The sequence below is a fragment of the Papio anubis genome, chromosome 3 (assembly GCF_008728515.1).
Source record: "Papio anubis isolate 15944 chromosome 3, Panubis1.0, whole genome shotgun sequence".
Lineage (NCBI taxonomy): Eukaryota > Metazoa > Chordata > Mammalia > Primates > Cercopithecidae > Papio > Papio anubis.
This window is the reverse complement of record NC_044978.1, coordinates 49,417,547-49,434,459: the sequence shown is the minus strand read 5'-3', so window position 1 is coordinate 49,434,459 and position 16,913 is coordinate 49,417,547. Positions and strand designations below refer to the sequence as shown.

The 16,913-nt window shown below is 39.6% G+C and overlaps 1 protein-coding gene across 4 annotated transcripts in view; it reads right to left on the bottom strand.

Moving 5' to 3' along the window:
• SETD7 (SET domain containing 7, histone lysine methyltransferase) overlaps nucleotides 1-16,913 on the bottom strand; it is an 86,186-nt gene that overhangs the window by 53,410 nt on the left and 15,863 nt on the right. For all 4 annotated transcript variants that reach the window (XM_021938118.2, XM_009207588.4, XM_003899204.5 and 1 more), the window contains exons 3-4: nucleotides 8,462-8,663; nucleotides 4,016-4,205 (exon numbers count right to left, since the gene is read on the bottom strand). In XM_021938118.2, the coding sequence (XP_021793810.1) occupies nucleotides 4,016-4,205; nucleotides 8,462-8,663 (392 nt within the window). The remainder of the gene's footprint in view (nucleotides 1-4,015; nucleotides 4,206-8,461; nucleotides 8,664-16,913) is intronic.

Below are 16,913 nucleotides of genomic sequence, written 5' to 3'. Positions count from 1 at the left end.
GTAGATACAAAAAGGATTAACCTCTGTTGCTGCTTTCAGGGAGCGCATACTATCTCTTCCAATGCCTGCTGTCCCTTCTTCTGCTCCCTTAGACATGCACAGGCTGCAGGCACATCCTTTACTTTCCCTCCTTTCCTCTACAGAATGTTATGCCATTTGACTAGAATTCATTTATTCAATTGACAAACATTCATTATAAAAGGTGAGTTAAGCTTAAAAGATGGAGCAGGAATTAGCTGAGGAAAGCAGTTACTATGTGGAGGAGGGCTGACCAGGAAAGAAGAAATTCCAGCCAGTGGCATAGGTGAGAAACTCCACAGAAAGTAAGTAGAGAACTAGAAGTAGTCTGTGGTTACAAAAGCACACAGAGAAAGGGAGAAGCTGGTGAGGCGACAGGCCAAGGAGTGTTTTACGTGAGATATTTGCATTAATTTCTCTCCTTCCCCAACCATTGGACCCTACAGTCACATAACCCTATACCCCCTAACCCACTGGCTAGTCAACAGGTCAATAATTATAACTGAAAGGGGCAGAGGAGAAACACAAACATGGCAGAACATTAGACTAAAGATCTGTCCATGGGATCTTCAGAGTGCCAGAGCAGCCATGGTTCCTGGCCCTTTTGAGGCTCAAACTATTCAACATTTCAAAATACCTGAGGTCTGCAGGAATCTTGCTGTTAAATTCCCCCTGTCTTTTTTGCCTTAAGTTAATTTGAAGTGAATGTTTATTTGCAACCAGAAGTGTTTTTTTTTTTTTTTTTTTTGAGACAGAATCTCTGTGTGTCACCCAGGCTAGAGTGCAGGGGTGCTATCTTGGCTCACTGCAACCTCCACTTCCTGGGTTCAAGCGGTTCTTGCGCCTCAGCCTCCTGAGTAGCTGGGACTACAGGCATGCACCACCACACCCAGCTAAAGCAACCAGAAATTCTAAAAAAATAATAATTCCCTTGAGAATTCTTACTCTCAACATTTTTTTTTTTTTTAAGACAGGGTCTCACTCCTGTTGCCCAGGCTGGAGTGCAGTGCACTCGGCTCACTCCAGCCTTGACTTCCTGAGCTCAGGTGATCCTCCCACCTCTGTCTTCCAAGTAGCTGAGATTACGAGTACATGCCACCATGCCCAGCTAATATTTTTTTTTTTTTTTTTTTAGTAGAGACAGGATCTTACCATGCTGCCCAGGCTGATCTTGAACTTCTGGGCTCAAATGATCCATCCAGCTCAGCCTCCCAAAGTGCTAGGATTACAGCTGCGAGCCACCAGGCCCAGCCTACTGTTTCTTATTTATAGCAAGAAGAATGTAATAACAACAACTTTCATTACAGTGTTTTATGGTAGGTGCTAATATCCACATTTGGTAATGAGGAAACAGGTTCTGAAAAAATAAATAACTTGCCCAAGGATAATATAGTAAATGTTAGAGCTAGGTCTCAGATTAGGTGATTCTTAAATTCAGGCACCTGCCACTAAAAATGCTGCTACTTCTGAAGTTTTAAAATTGGCATCACCAATTGGGATCCTCCCTTGTTTCAAGTCTCCTCATTTCTAAATATTATAACAGTGTCTCCTTTTAGAACATAGATCAAGGGCATATATATCAGAGTTTGTAGTTCAAAGATTACTACCTCCTTTTTTTTTAAATAAACTTTTCATTTTGGAGTAATTTCAAATACATGACATGTATCACTTAATGAAGGGGATACGTTCTGAGAAATGTGTCATGAGGCGAGTTGGTCATTATGCAAACATCAGAGAGTGTACTCACACAAACCTAGATGGTATAGCAAACTACAAACCTAAGGTATTAATAAATGGTACAGCCTATTGCTCCTAGGCTCCAAACCTGTACAGCATGTTACTATAGGGAATACTGTAGACAACAGTAACCTAATGGGAAGGATTTATGTATCTAAACATATCTATATATAGAAAAGATGCAGTAAAAATATGGTATAATCTTAGCTGAGTGCAGTAGTTTATGCCTGTAATCCCAGCACTATGAGAGTCTGAGGCAGGAAGATTGCTTGAGGCCAGGATTTTGAGACCAGCCTGAGCAATACAGCAATACCCTGTTTCTACAAAAAAATTAAAAATATTTAGCTGGGCGTTGTGGTGCATGCCTGTAGTCTTCGCTACTGGGGAGGCTGAGGCAAGAGAATTGCTTGAGCCCAGGAGCTCAAGGCTGCAGTGGGCTATGATAACACCAGTCCACTCCAGTCTGGGCAACAGAGTGAAATCCTGTCCCTTAAAAAATAAAATGAAAATAAAAACAAAAATATGGCATAATCTTATGGTACCACAGTTATTATGGGCCCATGACTGTATATAGAAAAGTTGCAAAGAAAGCACAGAGCATCCTCACTGTTCCTCCTAATGTTAACTTTTTACAGTGCATGGTACATTTGTCAAAATTAAGAAACCAACACAGATACATTACTATGTACTAAACTCTAGACTTTATTTAGATTTCACCAGTTTTTCCACTAACGTCCTTTTTCTCTTCCAGGATCCAATCCAGAATCCCACATTGCATTTAGACTGTCTCCATTTTTAACTTAAAAAAACAAAAAAGACATTTAAAGCAACCCAAATTGGACCTAAATATAAATGCTAAATTTTTCACTTTTGGACAAGCTTCCTTTGGAGATTCTTCTTCAGATCCCAAATAACTAAATACTATTTAAGCCTATTAATGCCTAGATTTATTGTCTTTTCTATTTTTTTCTCCCTATAACCAAACCTGGATCAGAAATACATGCATATATTATTTTCAAGGAATCAGACCAATTCAATAGCTTTCTTAAGCTGTGCCGCTCAAAATGCAAAATCTTGATTTTTCTTTGTATATTTTCCAGATTTTCTTTTTTTTGAGACGGAGTCTCGCTCTGTGGCCCAGGCTGGAGTGCAGTGGCCGGATCTCAGCTGACTGCAAGCTCCGCCTCCCAGGTTTACGCCATTCTCCTGCCTCAGCCTCCTGAGTAGCTGGGACTACAGGCGTCCGCCACCTCGCCCGGCTAGTTTTTTGTATTTTTTAGTAGACACGGGGTTTCACCATGTTAGCCAGGATGGTCTCGATCTCCTGACCTCGTGATCCGCCTGTCTCCGCCTCCCAAAGTGCTGGGATTACAGGCTTGAGCCACCGCGCCCGGCCCAGATTTTCTACACTTAGTAATTTTATGCTCAGAAAAAATGTTTAGTGTGACATGTGTACTTCTAAAAGGAAAATAATACTTTTTTCAAATATGGATTCCATTGGGTTCACTCATACACTGTGCTCCATGCAAGATGTCGGGCTCGAGATGCCAATATGCATTTATATTTTCCAGTCACAGCTCAGGCTCAATCAACTTTACAGTTTAGAGATCTACTTGATTTGGTTCTTTATTATCATAGTGCAGTTTTTCGGAGAGATAACCGTTTGAAATCAATTGAATTACTGCTGTCATTTCTTTATTCCCTCACTATATGAGAATTATATACCTAGGCCCTTTGTCACATGACTTTTCAGTATCTCCCACTAATGTGCATGGTGTAATTTCCCTGTCTCACTGATGTCTGGCTTGGCCATGTGACTTGCTTTGATCAGTGAAAAGTGGGTGAAAGTGCCACCATGTCAGTTCCAAGGTGAAGTTTCAAAAGGCATCACAGGTATCTGCTTATGCTCTGACACTTCTGTGATCCACTGTGGGAAAATCTTGCCCCACATTGCCATTGTCCCTTCAGATTAGGTCCCAGAATTAAGACAGAGAGCTGACTCAAACCTGACCAGAAGCCTCAAGTCTGGCCTGGCCCCCTAAGCCCAGCCTCAGCCAGCTGGAGTACAGCTGCTCGGCAGAGCTGTGGTTGCTGTTGTAAGCCACTGGGGAGGTGCCGTGTCTGTTATACAATAAAACCTGACTAATACATGATTAAAGAGAACTACACAGAAAGGAAAAAAAAAAGAAGCTTCTCTCAAATCAGCCCTAACAACCTGCTTTGGAATTGGAGCAACCCATCTGAAGCAGATTCAACTTACTTCCAGGCAACAGCTCAAAGTGAGGCCTCCCTTCTTCAGTGGACATAAGGGTGGCCAGTTTGCCTTCTATCATCTCTCCATCAATAAATTTCCCATACAGTGCGGTCCTCTCATCAGGGTACACATAGGCTATCTTCTCTCCAGTCATCTCCCCATCTTCATTTACTTCTCCTACAAGGCTTCCTCCATCCTGATGGGAGAAACCAAAAACCAGAAAATATTATATATAGTATATCTAGGACATGAGTTCCAAGAAATTCCTCTTCTGCACTTCCATTATTAATATAGCACCAGTAGGAATAATAACAGTTTAGGAACCCAAGCTTTTCACCTGGGTAAGAAAAACATGATGCAAGCTCCTCATCCAGCTCCATACAAATAAACTGCTAGAAAGTCATGTGCATATGGGGCATGTATGCCTGATTTAGAGAGTGGTAGACTCTGTTGCAGTTTGTAATCCGGCACAAGTTACTGATACTCTATCTTGGTTTGCTATCTAAGAAACAAATAATGTTTCTTTGATATTTGTAACATCAATTACCAACATTTAAAGGAAATGTAACTGAGTGTTATTTTTGGCCAAAATCAAATATGATGATGATCTTTAGCAAGACATTCCTACCCACTATTCATATGATCTCCCTTCTCGATGTTAAATTTTGGATTTCTAGTGTGTTAGGAAAATCTTCAGTTCAAATGTACTTAAGAATTAATTTAGTATACATGAGTAAAGAGAGCTGTCTGCTCGTTTTCAGCGACAAACAAAAGGATGTCTGGACACTGCCTTTCTGAGACTCCTATACCATCACCTTTTCTGGAATTAGAAGGAAAAGTGAAAAAAGATCAACTAAATCCCACTCCCATCTCAATTCTTTCTTCCCACTCGATTTTCTGCTCCCTCTCACCTCCTTTCAGCAGAGGAGCCCACTGAGCTTCGTGCTTAACTCTTTCATTTATTTCATGCCTAAGGGTCATTGAGTACTTTAGGGCAGAGGCTATCATATAATTCTGTATCTTGATAAGTGGTAGGGACACAGTAGGTGATTCATAAACGCTTTTAAATTGGACTGGGTTACCAAAAAGTAATGAATAATTTAAGCTAGGATGCCAGAGATGTTTCTTTCCTTTTTTTTTCCATTCAGAAGGTCCTCATGGTATAACTTTGAAAATTTAAGACCTTTGTGAGTTTGATATAACAATAGTAATGCCATGACATCTTTTAAAAGCATGGTTAATTTCTCCAACTTGAGGATCTAGGAACAGCTAGCTACTCAAAGTCAGTGATGTAGGATGACTTTTGAGTGATCCCAAATGCTGCCTTTTTTTTTTTTTTGCCTTCTAGGAAAAGAGCTGTAAATTAAAAAATGAATCGTGGCACTTACACAGAAAGAAAAATACTTAGAAGCATTTTTAATGGATAGAAAGTGCACTAGGGATAGTCATTGCTCTTTCTTCTCTTCAAGTTAATTCTTAATAATTGAGAATACATGGAGATGATACTTTCTGCAATGTCTGCCTTCAGGTTTTTAGTGATGATTATTGAATGGAAGGGTATAAGAGCATTTGTGCTTCTTATACTCTATGCCTAACATAAGCCACCATTACTATTTATTTAAAACAGAAGTCTGTCTTTCCAGGGTCTCACACCTTTCCCCTTAAATGTGTTTGATTTTATTTTATTTATTTATTTATTTATTTATTTTGAGACGGAGTCTCGCTCTGTCGCCCAGGCTGGAGTGCAGTGGCGCAATCTTGGCTCACTGCAAGCTCCGCCTCCTGGGTTCACGCCATTCTCCTGCCTCAGCCTCCCGAGTGGCTGGGACTACAGGAGCCCGCCACCACGTCCGGCTAATTTTTTTGTATTTTTAGTAGAGACGGGGTTTCACCATGTTAGCCAGGATGGTCTCAATCTTCTGACCTCGGGATCCGCCCGCCTCGGTCTCCCAAAGTGCTGGGATTACAGGCGTGAGCCACCGCACCCGGCCCCTTAAATGTTTAAATTTCTGGTTTCAGAGGGAGGAATTTATTTGTCCAGAATGATACAGTAGAAATTCTTCTTTCATTTCCAAAAGGAGTTATACATTTTTAATTAAACACCTCATATGAAAAACTTTTTCAAGGTACAGTTTTGAAAGAAATACACTGTTCTTAGAGTGAGCTGACAAATACGGACTGTAGAGAAAATCATCACATTTTCCTCCCCTTGTTCCTACTTTGGCCTGTTAAAAAAATTTCCTCCTCTGCTGTATCAGGTATCAGGGAGTGTGGGGGAAGAAAAGGCTGCTTTTCTCCTCTGCTCACTGGCTCCTCCTCATCGGGGGAGAAATCGTTCATTTGACTGGTGAGCAGCCAGGGTCTGACACTTACTGACACCCATTTCTCTACTGGGTGGGGGTTAAGAGGACAGAGGCTGCTTTTTTGCTCACCAATGCTCCTTCCTACGGCAGAGTCTTTGAGATTTAATAAGATAATTAAGGCTAAAGGTTAAAATGTAGCTATATATTTGGTTTTCAAAATGCAACCACATTGAGCGAGCCCAATTCATTCACCAATCTTGGCGCATCTTTGATCCCATCAGGGGACTTTAACTGACAATGTCACAAGTAAAATGACAGGTAGTAAAAGAATCTGGTAATCCAACACTTTGCCTCTTTCCTATCCTCATCTCTATGTAGAGAGTTCCACTTCTCCTGACTTCAAGATGCACTGTCACATCAACAGTGCCCCAGCACTGGGCAGCAAGATGCATACTCTGGCTATTCACGAGGCCAGGTTTCAGTCCTCCTACACTAGGCAGCACCTCCACCACTTCTGATCTTTCTGCTTCTCTTCTCCTAAGCAGTACATGTTACAACTTTTGATCTATCACAGATCCTACCAAGAGGATATTTAAATGCTTTAGCAATTCTTAGAAAATGTTTTACAACATTATTTTCTTATGCCCTATTCCTAGATTATAACTTATTTTTTAAGAACAATAATGTGTAAGTGGATTTAGCTGGGATTACTTTTCTTAACTATGTAACTAATCATTTGTTTGTATTAGAACTTTTTAGTCATAAGGTTTCAGAGTAAAAAATGTATTTTCAGCTGGGCGTGGTGGCTCACGCCTGTAATCCTAGCACTTTGGGAGGCCGAGGCAAGGAAATCACCCGAGGTCAGGAGTTTGAGACCAGTGCCTGGCCAACATGGTGAAATCCCATCTTTACTAAAAATACAAAAAATTAGCTGGGCGTGGTGGCATGTGCCTGTAATCCCAGCTACCTGGGAGGCTGAGGCAGGAGAATTGCTTGAACCCAGGAGGTGGAGGTTGCAGTAAGCCGAGATGGCACCACTGCACTCCAGCCTGGGCAACAGAGTGAGACTCTGTCTCAAAACAAAAAAAGTATTTTGACTTAAGTTATGAACAAAATAAAATATTAAGTAAAATATTTTCTGGCCAGGTGTGGTGGCTCATGCCTATAATTTCAGCATTTCAGGAGGCCAAGGCAGGTGGATTGCTTGAGCCCAGGAGTTTGAGACTAGCCTGGGCAATATGGAGAAACCCTGTCCTTAAAAAAAAAAACAAAAATATTAGCCAGATGTGGTGGCACATGCTTGTAATCCCAGCTACTCAGGAGGCTGAGGTGGGAAGATGGCTTGAGTCTGGGAGGTGGAGGTTGTAGTGAGCCAAGATTGTGCCACTGCACTCCAGCCTGGGCAACAGAGCAAGACCCTGTCTCAATAAATAAAAAATAAAATAAAATAAAAATAGTGTTTTCTAAGGTCTATTTTCTGAAACATTTTCTGGAAATTCACTAACAACAGATGGGACATTTGAAATGCAAACAAAAATTTGAGCATTAATTTCCAACCATGGGTTCTGCCATATCTTTTTACTTTAATAGACTCCAGAAATATAATAAAATGCCATCAAATACTCAAAGGTGAGTTATTTTTAATCACCTTAATTTAAACAATATAAACCATAAAACACCTTAAAAAGTACTTAGTGGAATTATAAAATCAAGTAACAACAGTGCAGTAAGCTCCCCCAAATTAAAAATGGCTGGACTGGTTTTTACATATGAGAAACAGAGAATAAAACTAATAGCAACAATAAAATTTTCCACCATCTCCCTCTATGTGCCAAAAGAATTAAAAGCAATGTATTTTGCCTTTATTAGTGATACCATAAAACCAATTTGTCCCAATTTGTTTTAATCATGATTAATTACTCCTTTCCAAAACAATGCTGAAAAATAATTAATAATGGATTCAAGGGCCAACAATCTAAGCCAATAGTGAGTAACAGTGAGAGGCCATGCCTCATAAACTCTTGGCGTCAGCTATGGTGACTCTCAGGTTTCACAGCTCCCAAGTTCTAACACAGAATACATTTTACTCTTCATTGTGAAGAGTCACAATATGTTACTTTCCAGCAGAGTGAACAGTCACACGGCTTACTGGGTAATATATCCAGCACACTCCATGCCGAATGTTATCTTTATACTGCCCCTTGAAGATCAGTCTCCCATCTGTGTCGTATTCCTGGGCTGGACCATTCAGCTCTCCGTCTACATACGTGCCCTGGAGAACTCCCCCATCTTCATAAGTGTAAACTCCCTGGCCCTGCAAGGCATCATCCACATAATAACCCTCCAGGGTGCTGTGAGGAAAGGAAAAACAAAAAGGAATAGTCAGACCATGACTCGACTCTCTTAGAAGAAAGGATCATATCCAAGGAACTGCATGCCCAGTTGTGTCAGCCCTGACATGGATTCAGTGCAGCCTCCTAAATTATCATCGACTGCTAGGGAAAGATGCTTCAGGGACATGGGTAAGACTGAGAAGAAAGATGGAGATTTAATACCTAATCTCACAGTTCCTGGGAATCCGTTTACTCTGCTGGAGAAAATAGAGAAGAAAAAAGCTACTGATGGAAACTAAGAACAAGTTCACTTGAATATGTTTCCAGGCAATAGAAATTCTGATGTGACCTGTTCCATACACAAACCATTCATGTCTAATTTCCCTCAAGAGTGCTCCAGAATTCACTGGTAGTTCTCAAGGGTCTTTCAGATGGCTTGTATACAGTAATCTCTAATGATACAAATGTGGCTTAAAGTGTGTGAATGTCTACATATTTGTTTCAAGTCACTAATATATTATTTATCAGTGATAGCCATAATTGGTAGTGATACAATACTTCCATCTCCTTGGAAGACATATGGGGATTTATTTAAGTATATCTATGTATGTATGTATATCTATGTATGTACATGTGTATGTGTGTGTGTATACATATACATACATCCATAATCATGGCCAGCAGGGGCAAGTAAGGAAGCCTGCAGGCTCTACCCTGCTAATATCCTGATAGTTTGAGACCCACGGTCCTACACAAGAAGAAAGCTCACAGGAGTGCTCACGGTGACTTTACCAGTACTTCTCCATCTCTCTCCTTGTAATACACATTTGCAAGTTCAAGAACATGTTTTCATTCTTAGCCTCTGAAAGGCCCTATGAAATGAAACTAACTTTACCCAAAATTCCCTTTAAGTACTAAAATTTGGAATAAGGAAAGACCAACTCAAATTATCTTTAAAATTTAAAATGTAAGAAAATTTTGAAACAAAGACAGCTTGTTTATTTTAACAGAGGCAGGTAGCATTTATTCATTAATTCAACTAGTAAATTTTTTTTTTTTTTTTTTTTGAGACAGGATCTTGCTCTATCGCCCAGGCTGGAGTGCAGTGGCATGGTCAAGGCTCACTGCAGCCTTGAGCTCCTGGGGCTTAAGCCATCCTCCTACCTCAGCCTCCCAAGTAGCTGGGACCACAGGTATGCGCCACCACACCTGGCTAATTTTTGTATTTTTTGTAGAGATGAAGTTTTGTCATGTTACATAGGCTGGTCTTGAACTCCTGGGCTCAAGGGATCCACCTACCTCGGCCTCCCAGCCACAACTAGTCAACATCTATAGTGTGCCTTCTCAGTAGCAAGCATTGTGTGAGGCTCTAGAGGAGATAAGGAACAAAACAAACACAATGGTATAGGAGAGACTGGCAAGACACACTGTGAACTGGAGCAGATGGGATGCAAAGAGGGCCATGAGGACTTAAGTGGCTGCACCTGACTCTGCCTGGTAAAGTCTTGACTTATTTCAATGAATAACTGAGAATGATCTATAATTATTAAATGAAAAGCACATTCTAAACAACGATAGCTTCTGGTTAAAAGGTAATTACACTATTTGTAGTCTCCCAAGGAGATAAATAGTTTTCTTTCAGTTTTATTTGTACTATCAATGACAAATAGGCTTCCTAAATTCATGAAGAGAATAAAGTACACTTTAGCATAGCTTTTGCATAAATAATCAAAATTCTAAAACAGTGAGGTTGGAAGTAATGAGATTCAACTGTCATTAGACTCCCACAATTAAAAAAAAATCCTTGGTGAAGGTTACTAATCAAGTGACATAATGATGTAATTTATGTAGTGCAAGAAACTATTTATTCATTTATCTTCATTTTTAGGATTGCCAGTTATGATACAGGATTCCCAGCTAAGTCTGAATTTCAGATAAACAACAAATAATTTTTTAGTTTATGTATGTTCCAAATAGTGAATGGGACATAATTATACTTACATTTTTTTGTTGAGCAAATTCCAATTTAACTGGGTGTCCTGGATTTAACTAGATTTTTATTTGCTCATCCTGGCAACCCTATTGACTTTGGATTCTCAGCAGTATTCAAAATGTTCCTGTGTGAGTTTGGGTAGAATTACTTCCTGACAGACTAGTCTGCCAATATTACTGAGGGTTATGATCAAATCTACAAGACATAAGTCTTGCAAATCAGACAAAAAATAATATGGCCTTGCAGACATTTCCCCCAACTGTATTCAGTGGCTTGTCCTAACCTCCCTTACCCGTGGAGCCCATCTTCATGTATCTGTTAGAGTAAGAAGAACAAACTGCTATTTCCCTCTTAGCCCAACTGACTCAAGGTACACAAATGCAAATTCTTAGGGCATTGGAAAGCAAATCTTACTGCATTATTGTTTCAGCCATCTGCCTGAGGCAACAGCTTAGCTTGCTTGGCAACTTTTAATAGTAACTTGGATGAAACCTGATGACAAAAGGGGGCATATTAAACAGATAAACTGGGTTCTTCAGGGTAAGAAAAAGTGATGTCTTTAAAATCCTCTGTCGTTGAGGAAATAAAATGTACGTTTTTTAGACTGGCATTCAAGGCACTACCTTTCTCTCTAACTGCTCTTTCCAGAGGAGGCTGGCAAACTATGGTCTGCTGACTGTTTTTGTAAATAAAGTTTACTGGAACAAAGCCATGCATATTCCTTTCTACATCGTCTATGGCTGCTTTCATACTACAAGAGCAGTGTTGAATTGCTGCAGCAGAGACCGTATGTGGCCTACAGAGCCTCGATTTTACTCTCACCACATACAGAAAAAGTTTGCTTATCCCTGCTCTAAAAAGCTCTGCTCATATTGAAAGTTTACTCACTGACCTTTATATAGCTTAGCTTCCACACTATATTTTTCCTTGCTTTCCATAAAACATATGTGAGGAAACGTTTAAAATCCTTAAGGACAGCCAGGGGGAAAAAAAGGTTATGACTTTTTTTTCTTTTCTTTTTTCTTCATTGAAAACAAAAATAATTGTGGGCTAATAATGACTATTCTGAAATTTCTGGCATTTTTCTATCGAAAAAGAAAGAAGCCACTGGGTGCAGTGGCTCACGCCTGTAATTCCAGCACTTTGGGAAGCCAAGGCAGGTGGATTGCTTGAGGCCAGGAGTTTAAGACTAGCCTGGCCAACATGGTAAAACCCCAGTTCTACTAAAAATAGAAAAATTAGCCAGGGGTGGTAGCACATGCTTGTAATCCCAGCTACTCAGAAGGGTGAGGCACAAGAATCATTTGAACCCAAGAGGGAGAGGTTGCAGTGAGCGGAGATCGTGCCACTGCACTCCAGCCTGGGTGACAGCGAGAATCTGTCTCAAAAAAAAAAAAAAAAAAAGACCGGGCATGGTGGTTCATGCCTGTAATCCTGGCCCTTTGGAGGCTGAGGCAGGAGGATCACCTGAGGTCAGGAGTTTAAAACTAGCCTGGCCAACATGGTGAAACCCCCTCTCTACTAAAAATACAAAAATTAGCTGGGCATGGTGGCAGGCACCTGTAATCCCAGCTACTCCAAAGGCTGAGGCACGAGAATTGCTTGAGCCCAGGAGGCAGAGGTTGCAGTGAACTGAGATTTTGCCACTGCATTCTAACCTGGGCAACAGAGGGAGACTTCATCTCAAAAAAAAAAAAAAAAAAAGAAAGAAAGAAAAGAAAAAGAAAAAAGAAAGAAGCCATGGGAAAATGACATTATTTTGTATCCATTAAAATGTTAATATCTGGTCATATTTGAAAAGTGGGTACATAGAAATAGCCTTCTAATGTTTCTTGGTGAAACTGGATTGAGAGCTGGGTTTCAGAGCAAGTCTGCTGGTCACTGTCTTAAACAGAGCCTACTCATCATCCGCAGGGAGCCTCATTTTCCTACAAAGTAAATCTATCCTGATCTTGGCAGCCCCGCCGTGCACATTACTCATCGGAGCCTAGGCATGTACTATTACAGAACACTCCACGTCTTTATTGATGTTAAATTTACGTGTCCTATTTCTCTAACTAGATTGTAAGCCCTTTATGGGAACAAATTAGGAAATATGCATCCACGTATCCCTCTCCTAACATATAAACTTCATATTGATAATTCCTAAGCAAAAGAATAGAAATGGAAAGCGGGATCATTTTGCATTGAGAAGAGAAGATTGAGAAGGAACATGACAGTGTTATTCAAGTGCAGGGAGCATTATTTATATGAATTCGATATGCCTATAGGCTGTACGTGAGCAAAGTTTCTTAAACTTCCTATGCTTCATTTCTTCATTTGTAAATTGGACTACTCAGAGCATTGTTATAAGGGTTAAATGGGTTAATACATATCAAATGCTTAGAATATGGTCTGGCACATAGTGATTGCTTAAATAAAGAACAGCTATTATTATTAAACATGCATATTCATGTGTATGATGGCAAGCTTCCTACTAAAAAACTGGGTTTAAAAAGCATCATCAAAGAAACAGTTATGAAACACTGAAATAGATAAAGAAATTTATAAAACTGCATTAAATCTATTTTTAAAGAATAAGCAAGAAAAATTCCTATCTGCAATAATTTATGAGTGATCCAATTGACTGGAAGAAAATAAGTGCCTCTAAAAAAAAGCAATATGTGTTCACTGTAAAACAAACACATAAAAAGCAACTCAAGCAATACTAAGATGCAGAAAGTAGAAATTCTCAGTCCTCTTCCCCAATTTCACATATAATATTTAAGAGTTTTTTCATTTCTTTTTTTAAGATGAAGTCTCGCTCTGTTGCCTAGGCTGGAATACAGTGGTACGATCTCGGCTCACTGCAATCTCTGCCTCCTGGGTTTAAGCAATTCTCTTCCCTCAGCCTCCTGAGTAGCTGGGATCACAGGTGTGTGCCACCACACCTGGTTAATTTTTGCATTTTTAGTAGAGATGGGTTTTCACCATGTTGACTAAGCTGGTCTTGAACTCCTGACCTCAAGTGATCCACCTGACTTAGCCTCCCAAAGTGCTGGGATTACAGGCATGAGCCACCACACCCGGCCACTCTCCTCGTTTCTATACCATGCATTTTCCTACCTTTTGTTTTTGTTATTTTAATAAAAATGGGATCATACTATACAGAATGTTCTTAACGTGCTTAACTTGTATTTAAAGTTCCTTTCAACATCTTGGCAGATTCTTTAGCATGTTAAGAAATTACAAAAATGGTCTTGCAATTCTTTGACTTTTCTGGTACCATCATCTGAATCAAACAACTAGAAAATGTTGAGGAAATTAAAACATAAATTTTAATTAAATTTCTTTTTCTGCACATAGACTAATTTTGCCTGTTTTATCCAACCTCTTGTACTTAGCAGTTAAATTTCGAGAAATCAGTTAAATTAAGAAATCTGACTTACAAAGAAATGGAGAAATTCTATAGTTGTTTTCCTAGACTTACATATCTGTATTTCCTAGACTTACATATCTGTATTTTATTCAGATATTGCTGTATTTTCATAAAAAATTCCTGTTAGTATTTGAATATAGAAAACTGTTCTTGGAGATTTAACAGTGTTGGCTTTTCTTCATGGTTCTGGGGTCTAGAAGGTTTTGGACTTTCCGCCTCCTGGGGCCTAAATTCTGTTCCCTTCCTTCCACTGTGTTCCCTTCCTTTTGTCAGCCCTAGCAATACAATAACCGAGAGGAAATTTAAAAAATGAATCATCACTCCTTAAACTCCCATCTCTAACCAAATTGAATTGTGACCCTTAGTATGAAAACATTATTTTAGGAATTATTTTATATAACAATATATATGATCTTTTGAAACACTGCAAACTAAGCGAAGAGCAGCAACAGGAGATCCAACCCATCTGCTAGAACTATTTCCAGTCAGAAACTTCAACTTCTTCCAAGGTGTTGCAGCAAGTTTGATGGAGAACTCTGATGCTTCCATATAATATAATGTACTGGCTATCTTTGAAGGTTTTCTTTTTTTTTTAATCTTTTAAGAGAAGATCTACGAGTCTACTATAGATCTAATTATTATAAAGCCTCAAAATAACAGTAAAATATTTGAAAAGTAATGAAATTTAGTTTTGCTTTCTAAAAACAAACCTAAAGAAAACTTTCTGCTACGGACTAAATGTTTGTGTCTCCCCAGATTCCTGTGTTGAACTCCTAACACCCAATATAATGGTATTAAGAGGTAGGGCCTTTGGGAGGTGATTTGGTCCCAAGGGAAGAGCCCTCTTGAATGGGATTAATGCCCTTATAAAAAGACATCAGAAAGCTTGTTTTCTCTCCCTTTACTCTCCGCCATGTGAGGATATTGAGAAGATGGACATCTGCAAACTAGGAAGTGGGCCCTCGACAGATACAAAGTGTAGGTGTCCTGATCTTGGCCTTGGGAAGTCCAGAACTGTGAAAGTCCAGCCTCCAGAACTGTGAGAAATAAATTTCTGTTGTCTAAGCCACCCAGTCTATGGAATTTGTTATAGCAGCCCAAACTGACTAAGACGCTCTCCTAATAATTATTAATAATAATAGTAACAACAACAATGATAAAATAATAATCTATCCTTTCCCCTGAGCACCTTCTAAGTGTCCTACACTTTAAGGGTCTTTACAGGTTTTCTCATTCAATCACAACAATCCTGAAAAGCAGCTACAATTATCTCCATTTTGCAAATTAAGAAAATAAAGGTCAGGGGGGCCAAATAGCTAGAACAGAATTCTTCGGAATTGATTCCTCAGGAAAACTTTCTGCCAGTCTTCCAAGCTCCTCCCAAGTTGTTAAGGCCCCTACAAGAACATAACTGAATTCACTCCAGGACTCTTTGTAACATTTCACAACTATGGCTGATGAGTAACTTCAAGGAAAATTAAAGAATGGAAGAATGGCAGTTAGGCCCACAGCTATTTCCCTGCTTCAAGTTGGAAGATGGTAGCAGATATAGTGAAAGAGAAGGTTGGCTCTAGAATTGAATTCGCCTTGGTGTGAGTCTCAGCTCCAATCATTTTTAACTAGGTCACCTGGGGCAAGTTATTTAGCCACTCTGTGCCTTAGTTTCTTCGTATGTCAAATGGGATTATAAAACCCGCCTCCTAGATTGTTATCAAGACCATGTATGTGTCCAGTGTTGAAGAAATGGTAGTTATTCAATGTTATCCATTTCATTTGCACTCTCGTTGTTATTCAATGTTATCCACTTCATTTGCACTCTCTTCTTGCATGTCACAAAATTGTTTTTCCTCAATCAGAACTGTTTGTTGGAATACAGATGAATATATTTGCTGGGGCTGGTTCCAACAAAAGCTAGAGGACTGTCAGGAACACAAAAGAAACTTTTGCCTCGTGTGGGAGGTTGGAATGCATGACTTCAGAAGTCCGATCCAACTCTAATTTCTCTGAATTGTGATCAAGCACTTTCTGAAAACTAAACACAAGAAATCCTGCATAGACTTGACACCTGGAGAATGCCATCCTTTCTCAGTGGCTCATGAGACGGGTGACCTTGCTTAGGTTATTTTGGCCAGTGATAAATTACAAGGAGCCCTCTTGGCAAATGTAGCCAAACAACATCAGAAAAGCACTTGGGCACAGGAGAAAGAAGCCATGGAGTAGTAAATCCTTTAACATCTAATTGGCATGTGAAGGAGGGGCATCAACAACATAAACAAATAAAGCTGAATGAATTACCTAATCTCCACTTCATAATTAGGCTAAAAACCACAGGACCCTAGTATTCCGCAGCCCCCGCAAAGCCAGTCTGAAGAAATATCTCTTTCTTGTTACCATTCTAGGATTGGGAAAAGTCTTGCCTTTAGGTTCATAAATCATGGTCAAAATAAGAACAATTAGGAAAGATACATGAAAATAAACATCCAGAGTCGAAGATTAGTATAAAAATTAGAGATGTGTGTATCAAAATATTTTGAACACTACACGTTTTCATCACATCCCATGGTACTCCAGCAAATCCACCAGTGCCAGACAGACTCCAGATCCACACCAGCAAAGCCTCAAGATTCCTGTCACCGCGCTGCATAAATTCCTTTATCTCGGGACCAGGGTGGATGTAAAGAAGTCCCAGTTACTGAATCTCAGGATAATTTTCTTCTTTCCTTTTAACAGAGGAGGTGGGAATGGACACAATAGCTGCTTAAAAAACAATTTTAAAAACAAGGTTATGTTCTCATTCATTCCTTATTTGTAGGGCAAACCGTTGGTAAAGCATGAGTATTCTGATTTTAGGTTTCTG